Source organism: Penicillium verhagenii (assembly GCF_028828195.1).
Source record: "Penicillium verhagenii strain IBT 33310 chromosome Unknown utg000003l_segment0_segment0, whole genome shotgun sequence".
NCBI classification, from domain to species: Eukaryota; Fungi; Ascomycota; class Eurotiomycetes; order Eurotiales; family Aspergillaceae; genus Penicillium; species Penicillium verhagenii.
Window position 1 is genome coordinate 1,491,773 of NW_026643167.1, and position 27,183 is coordinate 1,518,955.

Consider the following 27,183-nt stretch of genomic DNA (forward strand, 5'->3'; position numbering starts at 1 on the left):
CTCCTATTTAACGTGAGTCGTGACTTTGCAATATTTTCCAATGGTTGAACTTTGCCAAGTTCAAGCCTAGAACATCATTGTTTCGCATAGAAAGAAGCAGAAAAAAAAATGAAAAAATGAAAAAAAGAAAAAAAGTAAAAGAAAAGGGGGGCGCATAATCCAACTAACATTATCATTCGGTCAAATTGATTTCCCATTCGGACTTGGTTGGGTTCCAAGGTTGCCAGGGAAGGTTAGAGCGGGACGCCACCCGATACTAGAGGCTAGAGCGTTGGTGATACAAAACCTCCGGTCAACGGTCACGATATTGATAACACCCGCGCTTTAATTGTAGGCTTTTGACATTTGAATTATAAATTCAATGGTCTCTTGCCATAGAATTTTACCTCCGGGCAAGCACTTTCACATTGAATTTCTCCAATGCTGCACCCACATCCCCTTGCTCACCCTCAATGGCCCATTGAATAGCCTTCGTTAGGGCCATGCGGCTTTCTAGCTCAATGGGGGTGAAATGTCCTGATTCGGGAAGCAGGACAATCTGGCTATCCTTGGGAATGAAATCAGCCATACCATCCAGACAGATGGCAGTATGAAGCGCAACATCTTTCTTGCCCCAGAACACAGTCGAGGGCGCCTTCAGAGCTCCCGGGGCTCCCTGCGGCTCTTTCCCACCAGCGAGCTTATCCAGAGCGACCACTGTCTCCAGAGATTTCTGCCAGTGACTACGCTCCGCACCGTCCCGGTAGTAGCCGGCTAGATTCATCACGTTGGCAAACTTGGAGTCGAAGCGAATGGTGGTCGGATATGTTTCGCCGTCAGCGGTTTGGGTCTTGGATTCTTCCAGAGAAGGTCCCATGCTACTGGCCATGGAGTTTGCCAGGTCTTGAGGAGTGGGCTTCGCTCTACCGTGAGAGCCAATGTGGATCATCGCCATCAATGAATGGTTGCCGCCCGTCAGGAAGTACCGGGCAAGGGGGGCGGGAAGCTGCATAACAAAGATATATCCTGACATTTTAAGTTGATATCTCAAGGGAGACAAGGTCTGCCATGCCTGGCGTAACGGTGCGCGAGCACCAAGGGGGGAATTCCATGCATCGTTGATCATCTTCCGCGCAGTGCAAAGCATGCGGCGGATATTAGAATCAATCAGGCTTGGCTGGGTAGAGAGTTAGCTTAGGTTACACAGCAGGCGATTAATTGTTATTGTTTCTTTCTTCTTCTTCTTCTTCTAAAAAAAAAACAACTTACCAGTGGGCCATTGCTCAAGAGAAAACGATCAGCAAGCGACGGAGCTTCAGTTGCGAGTCTCATCGCGATAACGCATCCCCAATCATGGGCGACGATAATTGTCTTCTTCTTACTCGTTTCCGTAGCATTGTCAACGCCATACTGAATTCGCAGGTTGATGATAAGCTGTGCCATGTTCTCCAAGACATTTGTGCCATTGTATTTCTTCACGCCTTGCGAGCCGCCGTAGCCAGGCATGTCAATGGCCACCAGTGTAGCAGATTCCTGCAAAGCAGGATTGCTGGCAATATGCCGCCACACAGCCCAACTATCTGGGAAACCATGGATAAAAATCACCAGAGGCTTGTTGGACGCCAACACTTCCTTGGAGTTGGGGACATCATTACTAAGGAAATGAAACTTGAAGCCAGAAGGAAGAGTCAAGAAGTAGTGGAAGAGTCCAGCATAATCCTTTGACAGATTCCACAGTCGGTCATGAGCTACAGTACTATTAGCAAAAAATCCGTGGTGGGGAGCCGTGAGAAAGCCCGTGATACATACCAAGTTGGAGCTCTAGCTGATCTTTCTCGGAGGGCTTTTTGAAAAATAAACCCAATCGAACCACTATGAGGCCGTACAAGATCATAGAAATAAATCCGTAGGTCCAAACCACCGCCCTGATGGTACCCTTGACGAGGAAACCTGCCATCTTAATGCGTTCAATGATTGATCATGGAACAGATCGAATTAATTTTGTGGAGGGGAATTTTTTTAAAGGTTACGCAGATTTATCAAAGAAAAGCTCGCACCAAGCTCTCACGCCAGAAAGGGACCTCGGCCTCCAGAGCTCGGATCCATTAATCAGCTACCGTGAGGTCTCCACCAGACAACAGCTAACGGACAAGATCCGGTTTATTACTTTGTTTGATTACAGCAGTCATTCTACAACTTCTTCAACCGTTTCAAGTATGCAATTCGCCTGGATAAGTGCTTTTTCCAAATACTTTGGTGAAATACAGCGGTGTCCGCCTCAGTGGATCGGATCCTCAGCCCAAGAAACGCCAAGTCCATCTTCACATGCAGTCAAATAAAAAACAAGTGTATCAGGGAGAGGCAAAAAAGCCTCCGTGGGCAAAATCAAATGAAGGAAATATTAGGAGGGAAACAACATCAAAAAGGGTATTAACACATGATGGGGTAGCGGCATGACGAAATATAAAAAAGGGGGGGGAATAACATCTAGAACATTGAAGACAACAAGGAAAAGGCCGTTATCTCGTCGAGTTCCCACACGAGGCTGTCTCGGTTCAGCATGCGGGAATGGGTGGGAAATTAGGGTATATACAAGAGTGATGTCTTGGAGAGAAGATGGAACGTTGGTGAGAATGCTATGCACTTCACAGCGAGAATCCGAGTCTTTCTCGGTTGTCATCCACCAGGCGGCCGTATCTAATATCAGGGTTAGTCAAAGGTTGGCTATAAATAAAGGGCAGGATGTAGCTTACTCTAGGAGCAGACGGAAGAACCAGACCTCCAAATCCTCATTTCGCAACACTTTCTGGGCCCAATCCTGACCCTGAGCTGCGATTCTCGGCGCTGTTTTCTTGCCATCTTCCTCGGAAACAAAGTAACGCATGGTTTCTGTATACTCATTGCCCTTCAAACTGAGGGGCGCGTAATGCACCCAAGGCTTGAGCCATTCATCATGCCACTCGCGGAAGATAGCGATCTTATAGACAAAACTGTTGCTGTGGAGGAAAGCATAGAATCGCCCACTGAATGCGTTACCATCTACATCAACCAGGTATTTGTGTGCCCAGGCATCCTGCTGACCAGCTGCCTTCACGACCTCAAAGTATTCCTCTTGGGCGTGACAATCGTCCGGATCACACTGCCCAATAAAGGTGAATTTGACATCGAAGGAATCCCGGAATTGCTCCTGTTTCACTTCCTGCGCGGCCCACAAATTATCTGCTTGACGTGCGAGGATCTTGGTTGTACCGAGAGAGTTGACGTTGTCCACAAATTGCTGCCGGTGTTGACGACGCCAGCCACCTGCACGCGAAAAGCCACCCGTGGTAGATCCACGCCAGTACATCCGGTCTGTCTTGGCCTCCCAGTTGTAATCCTTGTGTTGATCGTAGGGTACCTTGTCGGCCCAGTACCAGGGACTGGGGTAGAGGATATCCTGGAAGCTGGAAATTTTGCTTTGCGAAAAGATTGGGAACAGATCGTGGACAACATCGAAGGCATTTGGACGGTCAAAGAAGCCGTAGGTGTATCGAAGAGACGGGGTGTGGCAAATATCCGAGAAGGCGGTTGTGTTGTAGATGAAGCCCAATTCTCCATACGCATACGGTTCGCCGTCATCAGGCACGTTGTCGTCGAGCGATCGTGAAGGGCTATCGACAGGGCAGGAAATGCGCGAGTTGGTCCAGGTAGGCTGATGCGCGAAACGGTTGAAACGAGTCGTGCGCACCTCGTCAATGCGATCCCCCTTGTTCAGATCGGTGGGGCGTGGCGACCACACTTTTGTGGGAGTATTGCCCTGGAAAGCCGCAGGGATCACATAGTCCGTAGCGGTTTGTACCAGACGCTGGAGGTCTTCGCCAGGGATCACCACGCGAGGCTCATCGTGGGTATTGAAGACCAGATCCATGTCAGGGAGGTACTGGATGAATTGGGCCATCATGCCAGCCGTGGCCTCGCGCTGCCATTTTCGGCCATCACCACCACCTTCATTCAAAGTGACTTTGCCATCCCGGATCAGTACACCCAGCACTGCGTTATCAAAGCCCAGGGTTTCACGGGCGCGTTCACGGATGGTCGCCGGCTTCAGAGCCCAGAAAGGGAGCAAGGAATGGTAAATTGAATCGAATTCATCGATCAACTGCACGCCCTTGGATTGAGCAAAATAGAACCACTTATCGAAGTTGGGTGGCGGGTGCATTTTGTAGCGACGCTTGTACTCCTCGACGGCCTCAGCCAGGGTGGCGGACTGGCGCGATTGCATGTGGGCAAAGTGTTGCTCGGCATTGTCGACTAGGTTCGCGATCGGATGGATCTTCTCAGGGGAGTAGGAGGTCTGGCCAGCATGGAGTTGAGGGTGCTTGATCGGTTCGGGGGGAGGGATGTCTACCGGCTTGGGGTGTGATTGTGGTTGCCGGAGGTAAACGAGGGAGAAGCACGCGAGCAGAACGACGGCGAGCAGGATGATCAGACGTTGGGGTCGCATCCTGCCATCTGGAGAAGGCATGAAGGAGGGAAGGTAGCGAGGTTTGGGAGGGGGGTTAGCAGGGAAAAGGGTCTAAGGAGAAGGATCCATTTAACATTTAGTTGTTCCAGGTCGGCCAGGCTGGCCAAACCTATTTTCCAAGGTTATTTAAAAAACCGGGGCCACCAACCGCCAAGACGCTTGACATAATTTGTCTACGTACTATTTTTTGCTGGTTTTTTTGCTGGTTTTTTCTAATCTTATTGTATTCCGATTTCACCCTATGACGCGGTTGTATTAAGTCTTTATTTGCTTTTTTTTTTTCGGACAAAAAACCCCTGCGGACAAAGTGTCCAAAAAGGCGAAATTTATCCTAGTGCATACTAGTACAGGGAAGAGCTGCAAGTTATATATGCTATTTTAACCTTCAGTAACAAAGAGAAATTAAATAGAGTTATAGATGATCTGGTCCCGAACTAAAGCCGGCTTTGTTCATTCAAGTGGAGACAATGTTACATGGACTCCAGATGTCGCTTATTTATTTTTCCCTAAATAGCCCGAGTCCAGAACATTTGGAGACGCAGGTGTAAGACACCTTTGAGTACTAGTATAGAATAATAATAAAAACTTAAAAAAATACATACACAGCCATCATTTGAACCTTTCGATAACCTTGGAACCCATGATGCTGATTTAAGCTTGACCTCCCCATTGCACGGCCACCCAGGAGCCAACCGCATTCAAGACAAATGCACCCAATGATTGAGCCATATACCTCTGCGCTTGCGCAACATGGAAGTAAGCCGCACCACATAACACAACCACGAGCGAAACATGCACCAAATAGAAATACCGACGTCTATCCTGCATAGACCCAGCCACAACAGTAGCTCGTACCCTACTTGCACCCTTCTGTGCGGTACCACGAGGCCGGGCAAAGAGCAACAGAACGATTGCTGTAGACAGGGCTAGTAGACCACACTGAACATCGAGATCACGCACCCGCTTCGCCAACAGCGTCCCAAATTCCGGGTGACTGTTTTGCACAAAGAATAGGAGATAGAGAGTGGCATGACCGAAGATCAAAGGCGAAATGACCACACGGCCGAAGAGTCGGTGATATGGGGTAAGAGTTCCCTGAGGAACATTGGTGATGAACGAAAATATAGATGCTGCCGAGGGCTTGGAAGTTGATATGTACGCTGCGGGCGACATTAGAATCTGCAAGGGAACTTGAGAAAGACCGACATGACCCAGGGCCTTGGTCAAGTGGAGATAATCTGCACGGGAGTGAGCCAATGTTGACAAGGAAAGGGAGAAAAAAAACCACTTACCATCCCCGCTGTTCCACACACAGAGGCCGAATAGCCATGATAGCCAAAGGAAACACAGGGCATACTGCCGACGAGTTTCGAGCCACCCCGCAACCAGAGGTCGGTCCCACCATGAGACCGGTCCTCGGGATGCTTTCGCCTTCTTTTCTGTCTGAGACGGGGTCTTCCAGGTTTGATAGATGACTCGGAGGATCACAATGACTATCAGGATGGACCACTGCGCGAAGGCGCCCCGGACGTCCAGTAACTCCCTGCGATGGAGCTTCTCCTCCTCAGAAACAGTGACAAAATGCCATGGCCAAAGGAATACCATCTTGTAAGATGGATCGATGTAATCTTAATTAAGGGTTGGATCAAGCCTCTTCAGATATTAATTGTAGGAAGTGCTGTTTCCAAGTTTGATGGGCGTGCTGTACAGTATATAATAGACGGAACCGGCGAATCCGACACGTTACGGCTTCAGCAAGTTGAGACGAACATGCCGAAGGAAGATTAATGTTTGCAATGGTTCTTCTTGTTGTTCGATCGTTCAGCCAAACAGTTCCTGGAGGGATTGACCAGGTGTCATTGTACATGTGGCTGACGCGTGTACAGATTAGGAGTGTCCCTAGCCGCGCTGACAAATGGTGCAATTTTACTCGTCCGTACATGTAGTTATATGGACTTGAGGTATTATATGTACTGTTCCTGGTACACCCCTCCGGCACAACTGAGCTTTTCACTGCCTACCATGCTCCTACTAGGTTGATCTGATGCTTTACGAAGAATCCTGTGTAGATGGGTTGGTTTTCATGGAAATTGCCCAGGTGGGGAGATGTCAAGATCCGCCCACTCCCTCAGCAGCCCTGAACGAAGGTTCCAAGGTTGGAAAGCAACATCTACATAAGACCACAGTTTGTATGTGATTGTTTGAGTACCACATCCTCCCCAGGTGCCTCTACTAGCTACTTGGGTACCTACGACATATCAACCTTGGAATGCCTGACACACCGATACTAGCTGAGGTCCAAGGGTCTATCCAAATGGATGGATGATATCTACTACTTACGTTGTATCGGATCGACCAATGAAAGAATTAATACTGTCGTCGTTGCTTTTATGACTACCTCAGACCGGCATAGACCGTTATGTATGGATCAAAAAAACCTCTACATTAAAAAGACAAACGCCGTGAAGACATCTCATCCCGCAAAGGTGGCTATTCTATAGGCTGAAAATATGCCCATGGCCAGGAACCAAAAATGGGTTTGCGTTGAGTATGACCTTGTAATTTCCCGGGTGAATTCCTCTAAGGAGAGGTTTGCATGGCCTCCTCCGGGTCAGCACCCGCAGTAGTAGCAAAGTATCGGACATCGACATCGTCATCTTCCTGGAGCTTCTCCAGACTAGGCAAAACCTTTTGCTGAATGAGCTCTTGGCTGTGGGGCGAAGGAGTGACGGCTTCTCCGGATTTCTCTACCTCGACCAAAGTCTTGTCTGCTGGAAGGCGGCGCAAGGTCTCAATGAGGACAGCGTATGACTTGGCAACATTGAAACGGATGTTAGGGATCTCGTCCGCAACCAGTCGGTCCAGAATGGGAAGAATGGAGGTTTCGATAATATCCAGGGTGATAACTGGGGCAAGAGTCTGTATAAATTAGCACGAGTGGGAATCAGACGGGAACAAATATTCAAAACTCACAGAAATAGCGAAGCATGTTGTCATCCGGTAAAGGTAGTTGGGATGTTGTCCCATGGCGACAACCTTAGGAATAATAGACTCCTTGGACCATTCTACACCAAAAACTTCTGTAAGTTTCTTCAGGTTCAGGGTAGCAGCCTCTCGGATCGAAAAGACTGTGTCGCCCAACCAGCCCATGCACAGATCGCTCAACTGCTCATCAAAGAATTTAACTCCCAATTGGCTTGCAAGAAGGGGAATGTATTCGATGATGGCAAGACGCACGCGCCATTGCTTGTCCTCAGCCAGCTGAACAATGGCGGGGAGCAGGGATTGGGAGAGAAGATCAATGCCAATGACTGAGTGGAAAAAAGTTAGACAAAGCTCCGATTTTTTTTTTTAAAAAAATTAACAGATTCAAATATTACCTTTGTTAACCTGCTCAAGTTTAGAAATGATGTGAAGGCGAACATCAGGGAAATCATCCTTGAGCATCGAAAGGAACATAGGAAGAAGATGAGCAATGGTCCTAAGAACTGAAGTCAGCAGATGATAATCATGCGAAACAAGTGTACGAGAACGAACTCCTCTTTTCCAAGAATGGGTGCAAGACCGCTGATCTGAGTGCCCAGAGAAGCGCGGACATGCTGGGATTGATCCGAAACAAGGTCTTCCACACTGGTCATGATCTCGTTAAGTAGAGTATCGCGGTCAATCAAGCTACAGAAGCCGGGGATCTGGCCAGCGACCGCCGTGCGGACCTCGGCTTCAGTATCTTTCAATAGCTTCACGAAAGCAGGCACCATATCGCGTGTGATGACCTCTTCGTGAACTGCTTTAGCGATCTGCGTAAAACATTAGTATTGGAGTCAAGACAAATCCCCTATGTCATAGATCAGGGTACAAACCTTCTCGTATCTATCGGCGACCATGTATCGGACCCTCCAGCTCTTATCCTCGAACAAATTCCGCAGAGAAGTCAACAACACACCGTGGCTCGGCTGCTGTTCCTTGGGGATCTCCTCCGCGATCGCGATGAGGATGTCAACTGTCAGCAAGCGAACGCTGTCCTGGTCATCGCTTGCCAAATATTGGAAAAGGGGTATCATTTCATCGATAACGACAGGAGTCTGCATCTCCTTGACAAACTTGGCCAAGTTATTCGCTGCTTGTCGCCGCACCATGGGGGTCTCGTCGTGTACGAGAGCCCCGAAGTGTTGTCTGAGGTTCTGCTGGGTCGCGGCGGTGGCTTTCTTGTATGGCGCGCAGTACAGGCCGGTTGCTGAGACCTTCGAGGTGAACCAGTCGGCCTTCGAGAGGTGGAGGACCAAGGGGACAAAGAATTCTTCAACTTGGCTCACAGACAACTGCTCGCACACCTTGTTGAGAGATTCGACCGCCTGTATAACCAATCAGCAAAGTATCGACCCAACCTCTAAACATTCCCAACCCACCTTTTCGCGAACCAAAGGCTCCTCGATGGCCGCCAGGTTCTCCAGCGGGGACAGGAGCACGTGCGCGTGTTCCGGTCCTCCAACATATTCTGTGAAATTTCCCAGCTCTTCGCTCAGTGCGGTCAACACTTCATCTTCATCCTCTACGGAGTCTAGAAACAGTCGATATTAGGCGCATTCAAGGATTATGTGAGTGATTCAGTGGAAACCAACCGTCCAGGAATGGAATGAGCTCCTCCCGGGTTCTTTCGGGACCCAGAGCCAGGGCGATGGTAGATAGACGGTGAATTGCATTGAGGCGGAGGAGTACATCATCGTGCTAGAAGATTGAGATGTGAGCTTTGACAACATTAGAGTCACCCCTCCACCAGCCGACGGGCGATGGAGGGGGGAGGGGGGAAAGGGAAGGTATCATCCTCGAAATACCTTTAGCTCATCAATGAGTACCGCGATGGGGTAAAGCTCATCATTCTCAGTTTGGCCCTCCATCACGAATATCGGTGTAGGTTGTGTATTAGGTGGCGTGTCGGAGAGTCGGGGCGGGAGGTCCCAGTCCTGAGAGCAGGGTTGGTATCGGGGGCGTGTTGGTTCGACCCAGCGAAGTGGAAATGAATGATAATCACAGGAGGTATGACGGCATGAACTCAATAAGCTGAGGAGTCCGAGGGCAGGTGAGTTTTGACGTGGGGTGGATCAAAAATAGGTAGGGGAGAGTGGTAGTTGGAGAGAGAGCGGCCGGAGTGAGGTTTCGTGGGGTTTTGGGCCGCAGACCACCAATTTGGATGGTATGAAGCAACAAAAGGCAGGGGAAATGCGGAAGAAAAGAACACACCGAGCAATTGAAGAATGATATACAATGTACCGCCGAAGATCAGTTTGTACTTGGTTGGAAATCCTAGAAAAATCCCGAATCTTGTTTTTTTTTTCTATTGAATGTTTTCCACCAACTTCATTCTGAGCTTTCAGCGATTAAACAACTGCGGCTGGGTGTAATTTACATACGACATGGCACGGACCAGTTTCCACCGAGAACCAACATTATGAGGTCAGATTTCATGGCAGTGTGACAATACCATACAGTATCTGTCACAAAAGAGGGGGGAACATGGTGTGGCGGTGGTGGCTTGCGTGTAGAATTTCTGTCTCGGAGTCATTATCACTATCATATCTCTCCTTCTTCGCTAAGTATTCCCTTGGGTGACTAGGAATTGGTATGTCATTACCTCCCTTACAGATAAGCCGGCTTGACTTTGATGTCCACTGCCACTCCATTTATTTCACTCCGCTAACCTAGACGTTTTTTTTCTCGCTGCCAGATTTGTGTCGCATCGCATAGCGAAATTCCCCCGCCATGCCCACTATCTCGGTCGACAAGGCCGCTCTCTTCAAGGAGTTGGGCCGAGAGTATGTCATTTTGTCAGAGGATGCGTTTGTCTCAACTCATCTGACCTGATTTTGTGCAATTTTCTAGGTACACCACGGAAGAATTCGATGAGTTGTGCTTCGAGTTTGGTGAGTCAATCCCGTCGACACTTGCGGGGCATTGCGCTAACCAAATTTCTCAGGTATTGAACTTGACGAAGACGTATGACCTTCACCGACATCTCCCTTTACTTTGAATATGCGACTGAGAAACTACAGACCACCAATTCCGACCGACCCATCGTCAACGGCGTGCAGGAGCCCCCGCAGCTTAAGATTGAAATTCCCGCCAACCGGTATGTCCGATCCTACCAGAACACAATGAGGAGGGGACTAAGACAAGCCACAGATATGATTTGCTGTGCTTTGAGGGCATCCAATTGATGCTGAACATCTTCTTGGGCCGGAAACCCTTGCCTGAGTACAAGCTGGTCCCGCCGCCAAACGGCCAGCTCCAGGAGATTATTGTCAAGGAAGAGGTCAGTATCCATGGTGACGCTTGTCAACGACTCACTAACCAAAATGTTACCATAGACCACCAAGATTCGCCCCTACGTTTCCGGTGCTATCCTACGAAATGTCAAGTTCGACACCGCTCGTTACGAGTCCTTCATCGCTCTGCAGGACAAGCTTCACCAGAACCTGGCCCGTCAACGAACCCTTGTCTCAATCGGTACCCACGATTTGGATACTGTTCAAGGACCCTTCACCTACGAGGCTCTTCCCCCCAAGGACATCAAGTTTGCCCCATTGAACCAGACCCAGGAGATGAACGGCGAGGAAATGATGAACTTCTACGAGGTATGGCAGCATTCTAAAACACGTTGGTGCCCAAAGGCTCATTCGTTCTGCGCAATAGAAACACCAACAGCTGGGTAAATTCCTGCACATTATCCGCGACTCCCCCGTGTACCCCGTCATCTATGATTCGAAGCGCACCGTCTGTTCCTTGCCTCCCATTATTAACGGCGACCACTCCAAAATTTCCGTCAACACTACCAATGTCTTCATTGAGATTACTGCCCTTGACCGGACAAAGCTTGAGATTGTCAACCGCATGATGGTCACCATGTTCTCTCAATACACCTCGGAGCCGTTCACGTAAGTGCAATTATACGTCGATTCATATGGGTATACACTGATCACGTATACACAGTATCGAGCCCATCAAGGTTGTCTCCGAGCACAACAACGAGACTCGCATCACCCCCGATCTTTCTCCCCGCACCGCCGAGGCGGAGGTTTCTTACATTAACCAGTGCTGTGGTTTGAACCTCACCGCGGAGGACATCAGCACCCGGTTGTCCAAGATGGCCTTCCGCGCTAAGCCTTCCGCCACCAAGCCTGACATTGTCGAGGTCGAGATCCCACCGACCCGTGCCGATGTTCTTCACCAGTGCGACATTATGGAGGATGTCGCCATTGCCTACGGCTTCAACAACCTTCCGCGCTCGTTCCCCAGCAAGTCCGGAACCGTGGCCCAGCCTCTCCCCGTCAACAAGCTGACCGACATCATCCGTATGGAGGCCGCCATGGCCGGCTGGTCCGAAGTTCTCCCATTGATCCTCTGTTCGCACGACGAGAACTTTGCTTGGTTGAACCGCAAAGACGACGGCTCCACCGCTGTCAAGCTGGCCAACCCCAAGACTCAAGAGTTCCAGATTGTCCGCACCAGTCTGCTCCCTGGTCTCCTCAAGACCATCCGTGAGAACAAGAGTCACAGTGTGCCCATGAAGGTTTTCGAGGTCAGCGATGTTGCTTTCAAGGATCTTACATTGGAGCGCAAGAGCCGTAACGAGCGTCACTTTGCTGCTGCATGGTACGGAAAGACCAGCGGTTTCGAGATTGTCCACGGTCTCTTGGATCGTGTGATGGCCATGATGCGGAGTGCCTTCATCATCGGCGAGGAGGGTCTTGATAACCCTGATTCTGGTTCTGCGCAGTACTGGATCAAGGAGCTCGATGGTAAGCCTTTCATGACATGTCCATTTACCTGATCAGACGCTAATTTAGATTGTATAGACCCGACCTACTTCCACGGCCACGCCGCAACCATCCATGCTCGCATTGGTGACAAGGAACACGTCATTGGTACTTTCGGTATCCTTCACCCCACTGTGCTGGAGAAGTACGAGCTCAAGTACCCCGTCAGCACCCTTGAGATCAACATTGAGCCTTTCCTGTAGGCTGAACATAGCTATATCTTGTGAAGACTGACGCAGATGATGACATGATGAGGAGTGCTCTTATTATTGATATGCCCTGTTTCGATTAGAGCTACAGAGATGCCAAAATAAAATCAAACGTTATGCTTACCACCTGAGTTTGGACCCGCAAGAGTTACGACAGAAGCTCAAACATTTTGAAGAGTTTAGCGTAGAGTCGTAAATCACATCCTCTTAGGTACAATGTATTGATTGATCGCAGCGCCCTTTCCAACCTTGGGTTTACAGCTGGGATACATTGGCAAATCTTTCTGAAGTTTTCAAGTCAACCTATGGCTTAACTATCCGCATATAAGTAACCTGGCACGGAGCGACGTGCGTGGACCTCAGTAGCAACATTTGAAACCTTGGAAGACCTCGGGGGTACCTACTAGTATGGTCCAGTATGTTCGTAGATAGTATTCAAAAGTCTAGCACTTGAGGTGTCGGCAGATGTAAGTCTTCTTATACATGGGCCTGTGCGTATGTATGTGCATACTGACCAGTCAACAGGTACTTCCATGGTTGAACTTCAGCGTTGACCTATTCATCTAGAGAACTCCCCTGGTTGTCATCTACACGAGTTTCACTCATGGCTTCAGCTGGTCTTTCATCCGTATATTGGTGAAATTCCAGCTTTGCCTTGGCTCAGATGTTGGATTCAGGACCATTGGTGCACTTGTTGCATTCCAAGATTGACATGCATGGAATGCGAGGATATCGGGCTAGACCCACTTTTCTTTTGTAAATACCCCACGTAGATTTCAAGCTTTAATTCCATTCATAAGGATTTTCAGGAGATATTCCAAGGTTTGAACTGCTAAGTGGATCAATATCATAAATGTTGGAACATTGATTGATTCCTTATCTAGATAGAAAGCCCGGGGGTGATAGTAAACCCACCAGGCCGCAAGTGTAGTAGGCATTGGAAGTATGGATATTCGATTTCTTAAGCACCGGCACTTGTCTTGCAGAATGCAGTTTTTAAAGATTTTACGTAGATTTATAAACGTAGTAACGAATGACCATTACGTCAATGGAATATCTCCAATGCAAAAAAATCTTGAATCTTCATGTAATTTTGATTGCGTGAGGTAGGGAGTATGAGCTTAGGTTAGGAGAGGAAGTAAGAAAAGGAATAGCCAGGTTTTAATGAGAAAATAACATTTACTCCTGGGCGTAAGCCTCAGCACCACCCTCTGCCTCGGCAGCCTGCTGCTCGGCCAGGCGCTGCTGCTCAGCGAGCTGCTGGGCGGCAACAGCCTTGGCACCGTAGTCCTGGCTCATGGGCTGGAGAACGGGCTGCTCCTCCTTGGGCTCGATGATGGTGACCGAGTCGGGGAGGGTCTTCTGGGGGCCGGACTTGCCCTCGGGGTCGGAACCGCGCATGATCTTGACCTTGATTCCAAGAACACCCTGGCGGAGCAGGACGTGGCGGGTGGCGGAGTCAATGAACTCCTTGGCGGGCTGACCGGAGTGGATCATGAAACCGTCCTGTTGATACATGTTAGTGGTATATTCCGAGATAGATGCGAATTTCACGAGAAGTGCAAATTATGGGTTGAAGCGCGCATTGGGCCTGGGCGCAGTCTGATCGGTCGAGGGCCCAATATTCACCAACACGCAGCTTTCCATCCATATATCCGTCTTCTTCGTGATCGGTGCAAACATACAGTGAACTTCATGGACTTGGCACGGGCAGCGCGGAGCTTTCCGGACACGACAACCTCACAACCCTTAGCACCGGACTCCATGATGAAGCGGAGGACACCGTAACAGGCACGACGGACGGCAAGACCGTTCAGGAGCTTGTAGCGGAGGGACTCGCACTGAGCGACAGCGGAGAGACCACGGTTCTGGACCTTGGCGGCGTAGAGGGAGACGGAGTTCTCGGGGAACTTGAAACGCTTCTGGATGAGGGAGGTGAGCTCGCGGATGCGGCGACCCTGCTCACCGAGAACCTCCTGGGTGTGGGTGGCACGGACAACTGTTGGAAGCACCATCCGTTAGCATTGAATCCCATTTTTGACCGAATATGTCCCCCAAATTGATGATCTTTAAATTTTTTAAGGTCGGTAGTCGTGTAAATTCCATGCTCTTGTAGATCTCGAATTCCATCCAATATCCATCAACAATAGGGAGAAATCGAAGGGCGAACGTACTGATGTCGGTGACGGTGGGAGTAACACGGACTTCGACACCGGAGTAGCCCTCCTCGGCCAACTCGCGCTGGAAGAACTCGTTCAGCTCGGCATAGAAGACACCGTCGGCGACGAACTTCCTGCGCTTGGAAATAGCTCCCTGGACAGCGGCCATTTTTGCGTTCCTGGTTGGTGGAATTGGGGGTGTCGACGAGGTGGAGGGCGTGGTCGAGGTCGAGAGGTTGGTCGCTCGGTTGCGAGTTTCATTTAGTGGGGATTTTTTGGGCGTAGGGCTTCCATTGCCCGTTTAGGCTAGGGCTCAACCCTCGCTTACATTACAACACAGATAAAGTCTAGTGCAGACACCTTATCCATCAGGTGTCTATTGATTACTTTACGGCCCCAATGACATCACATCAGACATCAGATTAGAAGTATGGAAAGTGTTTCATGCGCTCGACTCCGATTTAGTTCTATGGACTAAAATCGGAAATGTGGGCCTGTGCCTACTAACTTCGCATAGACACTATGAATTGTCAACGAATATCAATATCTTTCGCCCTGTATTCTTACTTGCTCCCCAGGTCATCAGAAGATAGTACATCAGACCCTAACTGTCCACCTACTACGGCTCTTCTTATTGCATCTCCACTTCCATCTGTTTTTGGTTTTCTTCCCCTTTAGGTTCGGATTGATGGGTTTTGAGGATCGAAAGATTGGATATTCCGGACGTGACTGCAGCTAGTCCAGATGCTGCAACGTTGGAAGCATTGGCGCGAGAAGGACCGGTAGACGCCATTTCCTGCGCGGTCTCAATTCCAGTTACGACGGGAGCCTTATTCACATCCGGGCTGTCAGATTCACTTATGGGTGACGTATCAGAATGTCTGGGTCCGTTCATTTCTGCATCTGCTCGACCAAATGACTCGGCCCACCAACGTGTATCATTGGGACGAGGGAAGATTAGTCGTTCTTTTCCACGTTCATGGTCGTCCACTTGGGGGTCATATTGCGGGTTTGTGAATTGTTCCCTTCGAGCCAAGAACCAATCCCAAACACTGCGAGTTCGCTCTTTGGCTTTCGTATCCACCCGCTCTTTTTCGTTGTTGAACAGGAATGTTCCGAACTGACAAGAATAGAGATGGTACAGCAAGCGGCGAAGGAAGCGCTCGTTAAACTCAAATCGTGTTGGGTATTGATGCAGCAATTGATACGTCGCATCAAGGAACTGGTGGAAAACAGGACTTGTTTCTTTCACTTTGGTAACCTCCTTCTCAGACACCGCAGAGCGCGGGGGTGGACTGGGTTTTTTGGTGGCTGGTGAGTCTGAATCGTAACTCAGCATCTCCCCATCAGACTCTGGTAATGAATCGCGGCTATTGTTATCCCGGCCAAAGAAGCCCTTGGCACTGCGGAATGCATTTTCAAGAGCCTGTCCTGCACCGCTGCCCTCAAATCCACGATTGTTGTCGCCACCGATTCTCTCATTTTCAATCTGGAACCATTTTTCACTGTTCAAATGGCCAGAGCGATGGCGAAACATGTGTCCAAACGAAAGCCAATCCTTCTCTACCAAAACCATAAATCCCTCCAGAGTGCGGAAGTATGGGTCTAGGCAGACTTGGCTGAGGGCACTGAGTTGACTTGTTCGATCCCATCCATCAGAGCAGTGAATTAAAACATGAGAATGCTGCAATCCAACTTGACGGGCAATCACTTTGGCTCCTTCCAAAATACCAGCAATGTGCTTCAACCATCCACTTCTCGCTAGTTGATCACGGTTAGGACCAAGGGGAGTGACATCTGTCTCTTTCAGGGAATCAACAACTTTGTTCAAAGAATCACGCATAACATGGATGTTGTCAATGCCAAGATACACTTTGGTGGCAAACTTATAGTTATCCATATTCTCAGAACCCATACCAACAGCTTGCATTGCAAGTGCATTCACTGTAGGCCGTGCATCCACAATGAGATTTGATTGCTGTGCACCATATACAAGGCGCTGAGCTTCAGGGTCTAGCATGTCGTCTTTAATATCTTCAGCATTGGACATGCCAGGGCCTGTTTCGTTCCAGTCTGAGCTACCATGGCTAGAATCTGATTGCTCATTTTCAAGAGTAGGGTGAGCGAAGCTAGCCAGAGGTCGTTCCGATCGAGATGTTGAGAAGATGGTAGCAAGCAACTTCTCATCTTGGATACTGCGGTTTTGGCGTACACCCAGAAGGGGCTGCGAGCTTCTGGTAATGGTGCAGCTGTTCACGGGATGAAAGTATGTGAGAGCAGGAATTCTCGCTCTGGAACGGTATCGACTTGCGTAATTTATCGTATTATCTGAGATGGAGGAGGGTACAGCAATCAACGCCGGATATGTTGGAGAGAACTGTTGGCTGTGTTAGCAAATACAACATGTTGTGTTTATTAATCATGAAGCCCATACACTGTAATCAGTATTGATTTCTGATACACGCCAGCCTGACTCCCCTTTTAGGAGGCCCTGACGCGCCCACTCTCTCCGAGGATTGTACAACTCCCATCCATTAAACTCTTTCTCGGCAGCCAGAGGCTGGTAGGAAAAAGCATACAGTTTATCCAGCCGACCGGACTTGCAAGTCCATTGTTTGATGCTCTCAAAGACCTCACGTGCCTTTAGCTCGTTGGCGAAATAGAAGCAGACAAACGTGAAATCACGGCATCGAAGACGGATGGAAGATAGCTGGCGGGAGGCCGCGGGAACCAGTCGCAAGGTTCCAAAAGCAATTATAGGGTAGGTAATCCAAAGCTCTTTCGGTCTGACCGTTACACCCTTGGCCTGGTCTTCGCTAGAGATGGGCGGGAAATGGGAGAAAATGAGGTGGTGAGGGGTTAGGTGGAGGGTACCGTCGACTTGAACGCCGCGACGGGCCAAGGTCACATTGTCAACCTGCACAATCCAAATCAAAGGTCAGGAGACGTTTGGTATATTGTGTAATAGCAAGGATGATACTGACCTTAGCGATCTGTGTTTTTTCCATGCCGGGAACGGTGAATCACTATACGCGCATGGTCTTCATAATGGAGGGGGTCAACAGCTCTAGATGATGCAAGCCAGACCAGCTGGGGAACTGAGATGCCAGTGCGAAAAATAAGCTCTTGGGCGGACTAGAACAAATCGTCAATAAGGGCCAGAAAAATGTCGGGAAGAGACAGCCGGTGGTTGGGAAGGAAGAGTTACACGTCAAGGTCAGGCTTCGGGTCCCCGATACCCAGTGGGGCTGAATTCTCCGGGGCTGGATTCTATGGGGCGAGTGTACTACATAGTAGTACTTATGGCTCCGCCAACCAACCAACCCAGACCAACCCAAACCAAAAATTTTTTGTTCAAAAGCCCTGGAGTCTGCTTGCGAAGAAATTTCCCTTTGAAGATGTATGAGTAGTAGGCCTTTGCAAGAACGCGGTTGAGAACATGACAGAGAAAGGCATCTAATAAGGACGATCTGTAGATACCAAGTGGAAACATTTGAAGTTCTCTGTTTATTGTAACGACATTGAACTTCAATCTCCTTTTGCAGGCCATTAAAATACCTATTCGAACATTAAAGGATCAATAGCGCGGGCCATTTGACCAAGTTCCACGTCAAAGTAGCGGATCTCACTGGAGTAGAGAGCCACCAAACAATAACATCAAGGCATTTCCAAGGTTTTGACTACAATACAAGTATGCCCAGACATTATTTGATATTACTATGTTCTGATTGCATCATGTTTGTGGATCTCACTAGTCCTTCTGTGTGTATTCCCAGCTCCGTAGATCCTCCCGAACATCAAACTCGGATCGTTCATGCTCGGCATTCCGACTCTTCCAGCTTCGGCCTTTCCCGTCATATAAATGTTGCTCTAGATCCCTGTTCTTTTGAGAGGTCCCAAGGGTAGAAAGTGATTCTGGAGTCTTTCCACTACTGTGGGAGTGAATACTTGCAACGCTTTTGGGCCGTCGCTCAAAGCTAGGAGAGAGCTTTTTCCCTGAGCGAGGTTGGCGTTCAGCTGCTTCTACGCCGAGAAAGGCGCTTGAGTGGGTGTCGCCTGTCTCAGCTGTGTTATGGGCGTCATTGTTCCAGCATGAGCTTCCAGCAAATAGTTCTTCAATCAGCTTGTCAGCTGGTAAATCGCATGCTCGCGACATCCACGAGGCTGCCAGGGTACGCCGGTACATGTCTTGCATATCCGCCACTTCGTTCGTTTTTGTGTTAATTGATGGTAGATGGCCTGATTCATCCGAGTCCCCGGGCTCTGCTGTGTGGACTACTCTCGCAATACCTCCGAATACCGTGGCAGATTTCAAAGGTGGCCTGTTATTAATTAGTAGTTGCAGGGGAAAAAAGAATGACCAATGGTGGAAAAACGCACGTTGTGAAGTTTCTATCTCCCTCAACTTGGTGCATAGCAATGCCGATTTTGACTGTACTGTTGACCTTACTGTCAAACATCAGGTATCGCCTGATCACCCCTTCGTCTTCGTCAACCTTATCCACGTATTCGGAAAGATTGAGTTTGATTTTGCCCAGAATATTCTTTTCGTTGGATGGTGAGGAGTGAAATTCTTGAATAACTTCAAAGTTGATATCACACTCCTGCAGCATCGAGTTCCTGTCGATTGTGATTCTCACAAGAGAAGTTTTCTCGTAATTCCATGATGCACGGTGGTCTGCAAGGGGTGCCTTTTCCGTGTGACCCTGGCTTTCTGTGGCACCGCTTGATGATGGAAGACGCCATTTTATCCACGCAGTGCCATTTCCTAAGGGAACATTGTTGATATCGATGATCTTGAGATAGGTTAGTATAAAAACGCGTAAAGTGAGAGTAGATGATTGGAAGTTACCCTTAAAACAAGCTCGAACCGGGGCTAAGGCGCATGTTAGTCTGTACTTGCATTTTTGAAGTTTCCAACCGGCACTTACTCTTCTATTCTTCGGGACTGGGTTCCATAGCATGGTTAGTAAGTCTTTTCTCGCGAAATAAAAAAGTGAAAGGGTCTAAATCGAAATTCAAAGAGGGGGTGAAACTCACCAAACGCCTGCATGATGGCTCAATGTATGCAAACGAGCCCGATGCACCCAATTGGTGAAACGATGTCCAAGCTTGGGATCTTGTCGCCTAAAACAAGGCAAAAATGACACAACAGAGTCCAATCAGAATATTAATCTGAGATTTGTATTGTATTGACCGGAGAATTTAATGAGATCATGAATATTACACGTCAGAAAGTCCATGGAGATCAGATCCCCCGCATACGTCGTGTATATAGGCGGTCAGAGCTCTGTTCGTGGCAGAATATCAACGAGCCGTGTGAGCTTAACCTTCTACTTCACACCCATACCACCTTAAAAACACACCTCTACAGTGAATTTTGTCCAGCGCAAACTGTGATATCCCTCTTGCAAGCATGCTTGGAACAGAAGCCCCACCCATGTCTCCACCATTCGAGGCTACTCCTACTGTTCCGCTTGATTCGCCCATACGCACCACTCCCATCCACCCCGATCTTCCTGAAATCCAGGTACCAGGAGAGCCACATGAAGTTTATCGCTACAACCCGATCACCTGTCAACTGATTGATGAGCAAGATGTGCAGGCTGAGCTTGAGCAGTTACGCCAGGACTTCCCGACGCGCGAGGCTGCTTTAAGGGCACAAGAGCAAGCCGCCAAGGAAGTGAAAAGGAAAATCGAGGAGGCAGAAAAGAAGAGAGAACAAGTCCAAAGAGCAATGGATAAGAAAATCAAAGAACGGGACACCGAGCTCAAAGTTGTTACCAAATATCACCAAGCGAAAGCATCCGATATCCCATCTTGAGGAAACGCCAGCCGATACTCTGCCATCCTCATCTTTCGACAATGGGAATATCACCCATGGGCCATAAATCAGAGAACCAAAACGGATAAAGAGATCATAAATCTTTGTCCAGAAGAATTCGGGTTATTCTAGAAGGCTTATATATAAGCGCTTGCGCCTATCCAGATCAAAAGCCGACTCATTCCCCAGCGCCGGGTTCCCACATATTTAAGCTCGAAGGCCATATGTTGTTACCACCCGGGAAAAGCCTTGGGTGCTTTGAATTGGCTGATTTCAAAATCTGCCTCCAGAGCTGCGGGCGGCATTCGAAGTACATATCCGACATTCGCCCCCCGATTCTTCCCGTTGCAATGCGCATCCATCGTTATCATTTCTACATATCAAGTGAAACTTGATCAATTATTATCATGCTTGGAGCGCCAATGGTTTCCTGCTCTTTCTATCTCTACTGTGTACATCGTGGCTCTCGTGAGATATTTCTCGAATCTACGGTCTATCTAGAAAAGGCTCCCAAGCCAACGAGTGACGATAAACACAAAAGCATCAATAAATTAAATCGTATTAAACATACTCGGACATTATTTATGAGTTATATACTGTGGATTATCTGTTCTTGAACCTCAACGAGCATCTTACAGCGAATTCAACAATTCGGTAACCAGAGGGATAATCTGGAGGGAAAAGAAAGAGTAAGCAATCATTCAAAAATCTTTCAGGGACTTGAACTTACATCAGCAGCATCCTCGATCAACACTTGCGTCTCATTAACGAATTTCTTGGTAAGAAGATCGTCCGCATTGTTCAGCAACCCGCCAACTTGACCCAGAAGCTCAGGCGTGATAACGGGTGCAATACCATCAATCAGCCCGGCAGTCTTGTTGATGAATCCGGGGTTAAGCAGAGTGGTCCCGTTGCCCAGTAACCAAGACACGTTCTGCAACAGCTCTGGTGTCAAGACTGGTCCAACCATACCTAGAAGGTTGATCAACTCATTGGTAGTCTTCTCGGTCAAGAGGCTATTGGCATTGGATAGCAGTGCGTTCACCTCCTTGAGGAGCTCAGGACTAATATATGGCGCCACTGTGCCAATCAAGCCTTGAGTCTCATTGACAAAATTGGGCGACAGGAGCTTATTTCCATTGGAGAGCAAAGAGTTAACTTCCTTTAAGAGCTCGGGTGTGATCATCGGTGCCACAGTACTGATCAAATTACTGGTCTCAGTGATGAAGTCGGGGGTGAGAAGCTTGTTGCCGTTGGTAAGCAGGCTGTTAACTTCCTTCAGCAGCGCTGGTGTAATCACTGGCGCCACCGTTCCAATCAACGACTTGGTTTCATTTATGAAGTCAGGCGACAGCAACTTGTTACCGTTGGATAACAAAGAGTTGACCTCCTTCAACAGCTCAGGAGTAATGATTGGTGCCACAGTCCCAATCAACGACTTGGTTTCATCGATGAAATCCGGAGACAGCAACTTGTTACCGTTCGAGAGCAAGGAGTTCACCTCCTTCAACAAATCAGGGGTAATAACCGGCGCCACGATTCCAATAAGTGACTTTGTCTCGTCAACGAACTGGGGTGTGAGAAGCTTATTACCGTTGGTCAACAAGCTGTTGACCTCCTGAATCAACTCCGGCTTGATGACTGGCGCCAGAGTTGAGATCAAATTCTGAAGCCCAGATGTTGTCTCAGGGGTAAGAAGCTTGTTGGCATTATCGAGCAAACTACTCGCTTCTTTCAAAAGCTGGGGCGAAAGCTCGGGAAGTAGTTGCTTGAGATTTTGAACCACCTCGGGGGTGAGGAGATCGCTAGCACTGTCCAACAGACCCTCCAGCTTGTTTATAAGACTCTTTGTGAGAAGCCCAGAAGCAGTATTGATCAGATTCTTGGTGTTTGTGGTGGTTTGGTCATCAAGCAACCAAGCGACATGGTGGAAGAACGACTCGATATCCTCCAACAAAGTAGGGGAGAGGAGGCCTTTCAAACCATCTAGGAAATTGCCGAAATCACTCCAAGAGCTGAGCAGGGTACCATCGTCATCAGCGCCGTTATATGTGCCAGTACTGCTTGCAGCAGTACCAGTTTGGGTCACTGTCGCTGTCTCCGTGGCAGGTGTTCCAAGGGGGGTTGAGCCAGGAGCCTTGGTATGTTGAACAGTCTGTGCATCAGCACCAGTGGTTGAAGGCGCAGTGTTGCTGGTGTTCACAGGATCATTACTGGCTGCCACAAGGTCAGTTCCAGTGGGGTCTTGGGCACTTGCGTGAGGCATTTGTTGTGTTGGCGCAGAGCTTGGGCTCTCAGTAGCCTCGTTGCTTCTCTCTTCTTGGTGAGTGGAAGGATCAGCTGTCGCAGCGGCATGGTTCGTCACTTCTGTGGGTTCCAATGCGGCAGAGGCAGCGCTGGTGGCATCATTCTGGGGATCGGCGACAGGAGGAGTGTTTGGTGCAGCTTCAGCTTCGGCGTTCTGCTGAGCAATGGAGTGTGTCTCGGTATTATCCTGGGTTGCTGGAGAGGTCTGGTTGGCAAGCCCTGCTAGAGCTGTGCTAGACAACACAAGAGAGGAGATTAAAGTTGCTGAGAACCGCATCTTGCGCCGTTGCTCAATTCTATGTTCCTAAAGCACAGCACGAAATTGGTGGCTGGTGATTGACGTCTAGCAAAATCAATTCCAGGAGACCTTCGACCCCTTTTATGTCCCCGTTTCTTTTACTTCCCCATATCCACTTTATGGCTTGAGCCGAGGACGTTGGGACTCCACATGTGAGTTGACTGCTTCTCTTTAATGTCAGTTCCACCAGTGTTTGGACCCTTGAAGACGGGCCAATTTCCTTTTTAGTCTCCGAGATGTATGAATCTATAGTTCACAATGGGTCTCAAGGGTCTTGGAGCGGGAGCGAAAACCTGGGCAGCCCGTGGTCTCGAGGATCTGCATGTAACCATGACCCAAGTCGCTCAAGTCCATCGTTCGCTTAGCGCAGAGCGGCAGGTTGGCCATGCCACTTTAACTGCTGATCGTCTTGGTTTCGAGGTCCGTGCCATAAATAGGGCATCGTTTACGTACATACTTTTTCGCTGAGGGCATTCCTCTTGGTAGAATCACATGAGGGACTCTGTTCGATGTAAAGAGAGGGGCAAAAGCTCTGTTAGTATTTTGAGTCTAGTGATTTGTCCCAAAGCTCTCTCGTTGACGGTCATTGCAGCATTCAAAGTTGGCAAACTTTGAGTAGACAAAGGATGAGCCAGCCACGGGTTGAGCTATAGGTCCGGAAGTTACCCATGTACGTACCTAGTAGTATGACTGGTAGTTAGCAACATCTAAGTATCAAATGAAGGAATGATAATTACTACACAATTAAAGAACCAGATAGAAATTCGAAGCCTCTTATCTCCATATCGGAGATTCAATGGATAACTAACTATGGGATCGATTGCCGCTTATCTAAGTCGCTACCCTGACACTCGGGTGGCTGCATATTATCTACTTTGGTCTAGTCTATCTACAGTAGTTGATGGGGTAGACCCTGCATGAAGCCCCAGGGACCTACTGCAAAGAATGGCAGTTCTCTTGCACTAGCAGGAAGCCCAATTTCTCGTTCCGCTCACGGTGGGTCGTATGCGCTGCTAGCGCAATGACGATCGGCATCGCGGGGTTCGCGTAATGCATTGTCGGGGTTCTTTTGGAGCCGACGCCCCGGACAGGGTCTGACATCTCGATTCTTCAATATCATTCTCTGGGAATTTGTTCGACAATCAACAATTAATTGATTTTAAATTATGATCAGACGTTTAGATATGAGTTCTCAATTGAGGGGCATCAAGTTTGCCCCCTAAGTTCCGAATTAGTCTGAAAAGTGGAAGCAAAACGCGTGCGGAGTACACAATTCCCTGATCGAGCTCAGTCTGAAGAACGAGATCCCGAGGTCCACAATGAGGCGCAGTTGCCAAGTTCCTTACCCCAGAACCTGGGGGATTTCTTCCTGATGAAATGTGGTTCCAAGGTTTGATGGCCGATCGTCATTATGGCCAGCGATAGCTTCCCCAAAACCTCCAGTGCGGGCTTTTGGTCCCAATTCAAGGGTCCCAACGAGAATACAGTACATCCATCGATATGTTAATTTGGATCATTTCGTCACAGAATTCTTTTTCAAAGGTTCACTTGGGTCCAATCTAGGAACGGACCTTAAATCTTAGAATCACCACCCCTGCTCCTCTGCTGTCCGGTTTGGTTTTGTGTAAGCATGTTAAATGGCAGTGCAAAACTCACAGTACTATGGAAAATTTGGTCGGATCTTATTTCAAAAAAAAAAAAAAGAAGTTTTTCTTGGCCATGCATCACCGGGGTACATGGCCAATAAACCAATCAAGAATAAATTCTATATGTATACCTACTAGGTATTCTTGCTCGCGTGAAGCTTCTAAATTCGTTAATCAATTCCACACATGATGCAGGTTTTACTGCATAGACAATTGTGTACCCCCAAGAGGTCCTTGGATTCTTGCGCTCAAGATGCTATATCAAAATTAGGTATGCGTCAAATTAGGCATGCAGTCACTTTACCCCGGTGGAAGCATAGCTTTTAATCTTAGGAAATTTCATTTAAGATTCAAAGCATTCCAAGGTAGCATTATGGGTCCATCGAAATTGATATTGTACTTCCAAGGTTAGATTCTAAGATTTACGTATGGACCCATTGATGGAATGCTGCAAATGTGCCCACATGCAGGTACCTTCCAAAGTTTGAGGTATTCCGTCAAAAGCTTGAGACCCTTTGTTCCGGGATCCATGGATACATATTGATATAAACCTCTAATCTGTCTAATCTGGGTACTCCCGTTCTAGATTTATCATGCAGGTTACAATGTGTGACACAAAAAGAACATACATAGTAGATTTCAGATACCTAGTAGGTATATCAAGCACGGATGCACTTTAATGTTGTGCGGCGGGTATGTAGATAAACCTCATCTACTTTGAAAAAACCCGTGGGCCATCAATATGTATAATCTTCGAATACGAAAACATTGAACTATCAATATACCTACGTATATAAGCGTTGGATCTCAAGGATAAGATAACAGATTTTTATTGCGTCTACTAGTATGTATAGATAACCTTGGAAAAAACCACCTGCAGCACTCAAGCTGCGCTGCTATCAGAGTAAGCCCTTCTCTGCACATGTGAGATGTTTTGAGCACTTGTTGAGAACCTTGAAAGCTTATAATACATTTGCATGTACCTAGGTAGGACTCATAAAATTATCACAAATTTGCTCTGGTGTACAAATCCAAAGGTACTCAAATCTTATCATGGAAAGTCATGCGCAGGTGATTATTTAACTTGAGGCCACTACGGATCAATACTTGTAAGGTTGCTGGGTGGGATAGAGTCCGAACGAATGGATTTTTAGAGTGAGGCAATGGAAGTGGGGCAAAGAAAGATAGAGCAAGAAATTTGCCACATCGGATACCTCATCTCTAGCCTTGACCTCTGACCTCTGTTGCCTATTAAAAACCTTGGGAAATGCGGAACAATAAGAGTGAAGTATGTACTAAAGCCGTTGAGGGTGGCTAATGTAAGAAATGCATTGATCGGCATGGAATCTGAGAGATCCAAACCAATACCTTGAACTATGTGTATTCTAGACCCGATTACAATATCTGCAAATGCTTTGGATGGTTTCAGATACAGTGGTGGGTCACATCCACTAATGTAGCCGCCTTTGGAGGTTGTATGTCGTAACCCAGGCGCTTCGTCAAACCTTCAACTTTGACTCAACTCCATATGGTGAATTAAGCAGCACAAATATGGTTCTATAAAGAAGAGATCTTCAATAGTTGCAACTGTGGAACAGATTCATCAATATTTCAAAGACGTCAGTTCGATTCTAGGCTCCAGTTTTCTCACAAAGGTATTGATGTTTACTTCGTACCTAAGGTACGAGCTCTCGTATGTGACTGTATTCCTAGGGCGAGGAAAGAAAAACCTTGGAACATTTCAACCCGACTTGATCCGAAAGCGATGGGCTCTGGTTATCCATTAACGTGTTTTTGAACGATCAGCAGATCTCAAAATAGGATACCCTAAGCTCAGTACTATCTATAAATTAATGACAAGACATCCATATCTGGTAGATAAGATGTTATCCGTAACATTTGAAGGTTGGCTTTTTTCACTCAGCGAACCTTGTAATTCCCGTTCTCCCGTGGTCACATTTATTTACTTAGAAAACCTTGGAACATTAAAGGCTCTAGAATGTTCTGTACGAAGTAGATACTAAAAGACATTTATCCGAATACAGCGATGCTTGCAGTTCATCACGTATCCCATGCAAGACACTCTGCCGTATGTCACATAAGCGAATATTCCCATGGAAATTTCTACGTTCCAACGTGATCTATCACGCGTGTTCAGGCCGTCTGTGCAGGAATGATCCCGTTGGGGTTAGTGTCAGAGATAAACCTGGCATTCCCAGCCGTGGCTATGCCGTGCTGTAAAGGTGGTGTTTTCAGGAAACAGAGTCATGACGCATTTGAAGAGACCTTGAAGCATATGCGGGACTAGATTTTTTTTTGATGAAGTTCCCACCCTTTGTCGGGCATTGCTCCGAAATGCCCTCCGAGTATCTTGTCGGTGAAGAAAAAGACGGCTCAGTTTCAAACTGCCATAGTCGGCTGAGCCATGAGTCATAGATGTTTGAAT

At 48.0% G+C, this 27,183-nt stretch overlaps 11 protein-coding genes across 11 annotated transcripts; 3 read left to right on the forward strand and 8 right to left on the reverse strand.

Annotated features, from left to right (window-relative positions):
* Positions 1-382: 382 nt before the first annotated feature.
* On the reverse strand, positions 383-1,936 carry N7466_001954 (alpha/beta fold hydrolase; the record flags this gene model as incomplete). Its single annotated transcript, XM_057161352.1, has 3 exons — positions 383-1,156; positions 1,249-1,727; positions 1,789-1,936. 3 exons carry the CDS (start codon positions 1,934-1,936, stop codon positions 383-385), a joined length of 1,401 nt encoding a protein of 466 aa, XP_057024637.1.
* Positions 1,937-2,624: 688 nt separating this feature from the next.
* N7466_001955 (putative capsule-associated protein CAP1) lies at positions 2,625-4,483 on the reverse strand (the record flags this gene model as incomplete). Its single annotated transcript, XM_057161353.1, has 2 exons — positions 2,625-2,676; positions 2,733-4,483. The coding sequence occupies 2 exons, from the start codon at positions 4,481-4,483 to the stop codon at positions 2,625-2,627; spliced, it is 1,803 nt and encodes a 600-aa protein (XP_057024638.1).
* Positions 4,484-5,134: 651 nt separating this feature from the next.
* N7466_001956 (ferric reductase-like transmembrane domain-containing protein) lies at positions 5,135-6,088 on the reverse strand (the record flags this gene model as incomplete). The annotated part of the gene is made up of 2 exons (XM_057161354.1): positions 5,135-5,721; positions 5,776-6,088. The coding sequence occupies 2 exons, from the start codon at positions 6,086-6,088 to the stop codon at positions 5,135-5,137; spliced, it is 900 nt and encodes a 299-aa protein (XP_057024639.1).
* Positions 6,089-7,063: 975 nt separating this feature from the next.
* Positions 7,064-9,378, reverse strand: N7466_001957 (protein phosphatase 2A structural subunit TPD3; the record flags this gene model as incomplete). Its single annotated transcript, XM_057161355.1, has 8 exons — positions 7,064-7,402; positions 7,457-7,794; positions 7,864-7,964; positions 8,021-8,280; positions 8,344-8,835; positions 8,890-9,041; positions 9,103-9,208; positions 9,316-9,378. 8 exons carry the CDS (start codon positions 9,376-9,378, stop codon positions 7,064-7,066), a joined length of 1,851 nt encoding a protein of 616 aa, XP_057024640.1.
* An 862-nt stretch (positions 9,379-10,240) lies between these two features.
* N7466_001958 (phenylalanine--tRNA ligase subunit beta) lies at positions 10,241-12,497 on the forward strand (the record flags this gene model as incomplete). The annotated part of the gene is made up of 9 exons (XM_057161356.1): positions 10,241-10,293; positions 10,361-10,401; positions 10,455-10,474; positions 10,531-10,607; positions 10,661-10,790; positions 10,846-11,112; positions 11,171-11,412; positions 11,468-12,276; positions 12,334-12,497. The coding sequence occupies 9 exons, from the start codon at positions 10,241-10,243 to the stop codon at positions 12,495-12,497; spliced, it is 1,803 nt and encodes a 600-aa protein (XP_057024641.1).
* A 1,185-nt stretch (positions 12,498-13,682) lies between these two features.
* Positions 13,683-14,831, reverse strand: N7466_001959 (40S ribosomal protein uS3; the record flags this gene model as incomplete). The annotated part of the gene is made up of 3 exons (XM_057161357.1): positions 13,683-14,009; positions 14,189-14,502; positions 14,678-14,831. 3 exons carry the CDS (start codon positions 14,829-14,831, stop codon positions 13,683-13,685), a joined length of 795 nt encoding a protein of 264 aa, XP_057024642.1.
* Positions 14,832-15,293: 462 nt separating this feature from the next.
* Positions 15,294-17,670, reverse strand: N7466_001960 (phosphatidylinositol-3-phosphatase YMR1; the record flags this gene model as incomplete). The annotated part of the gene is made up of 3 exons (XM_057161358.1): positions 15,294-17,039; positions 17,097-17,579; positions 17,647-17,670. The coding sequence occupies 3 exons, from the start codon at positions 17,668-17,670 to the stop codon at positions 15,294-15,296; spliced, it is 2,253 nt and encodes a 750-aa protein (XP_057024643.1).
* A 743-nt stretch (positions 17,671-18,413) lies between these two features.
* Positions 18,414-19,715, reverse strand: N7466_001961 (N-terminal C2 domain-containing protein; the record flags this gene model as incomplete). The annotated part of the gene is made up of 5 exons (XM_057161359.1): positions 18,414-18,984; positions 19,043-19,458; positions 19,515-19,538; positions 19,594-19,610; positions 19,703-19,715. The coding sequence occupies 5 exons, from the start codon at positions 19,713-19,715 to the stop codon at positions 18,414-18,416; spliced, it is 1,041 nt and encodes a 346-aa protein (XP_057024644.1).
* A 363-nt stretch (positions 19,716-20,078) lies between these two features.
* On the forward strand, positions 20,079-20,486 carry N7466_001962 (uncharacterized protein; the record flags this gene model as incomplete). The annotated part of the gene is made up of 1 exon (XM_057161360.1): positions 20,079-20,486. One exon carries the CDS (start codon positions 20,079-20,081, stop codon positions 20,484-20,486), a length of 408 nt encoding a protein of 135 aa, XP_057024645.1.
* Positions 20,487-21,118: 632 nt separating this feature from the next.
* Positions 21,119-23,070, reverse strand: N7466_001963 (uncharacterized protein; the record flags this gene model as incomplete). Its single annotated transcript, XM_057161361.1, has 2 exons — positions 21,119-21,157; positions 21,217-23,070. The coding sequence occupies 2 exons, from the start codon at positions 23,068-23,070 to the stop codon at positions 21,119-21,121; spliced, it is 1,893 nt and encodes a 630-aa protein (XP_057024646.1).
* A 279-nt stretch (positions 23,071-23,349) lies between these two features.
* On the forward strand, positions 23,350-23,559 carry N7466_001964 (uncharacterized protein; the record flags this gene model as incomplete). The annotated part of the gene is made up of 1 exon (XM_057161362.1): positions 23,350-23,559. The coding sequence occupies one exon, from the start codon at positions 23,350-23,352 to the stop codon at positions 23,557-23,559; it is 210 nt and encodes a 69-aa protein (XP_057024647.1).
* Between the last annotated feature and the right edge of the window lie 3,624 nt (positions 23,560-27,183).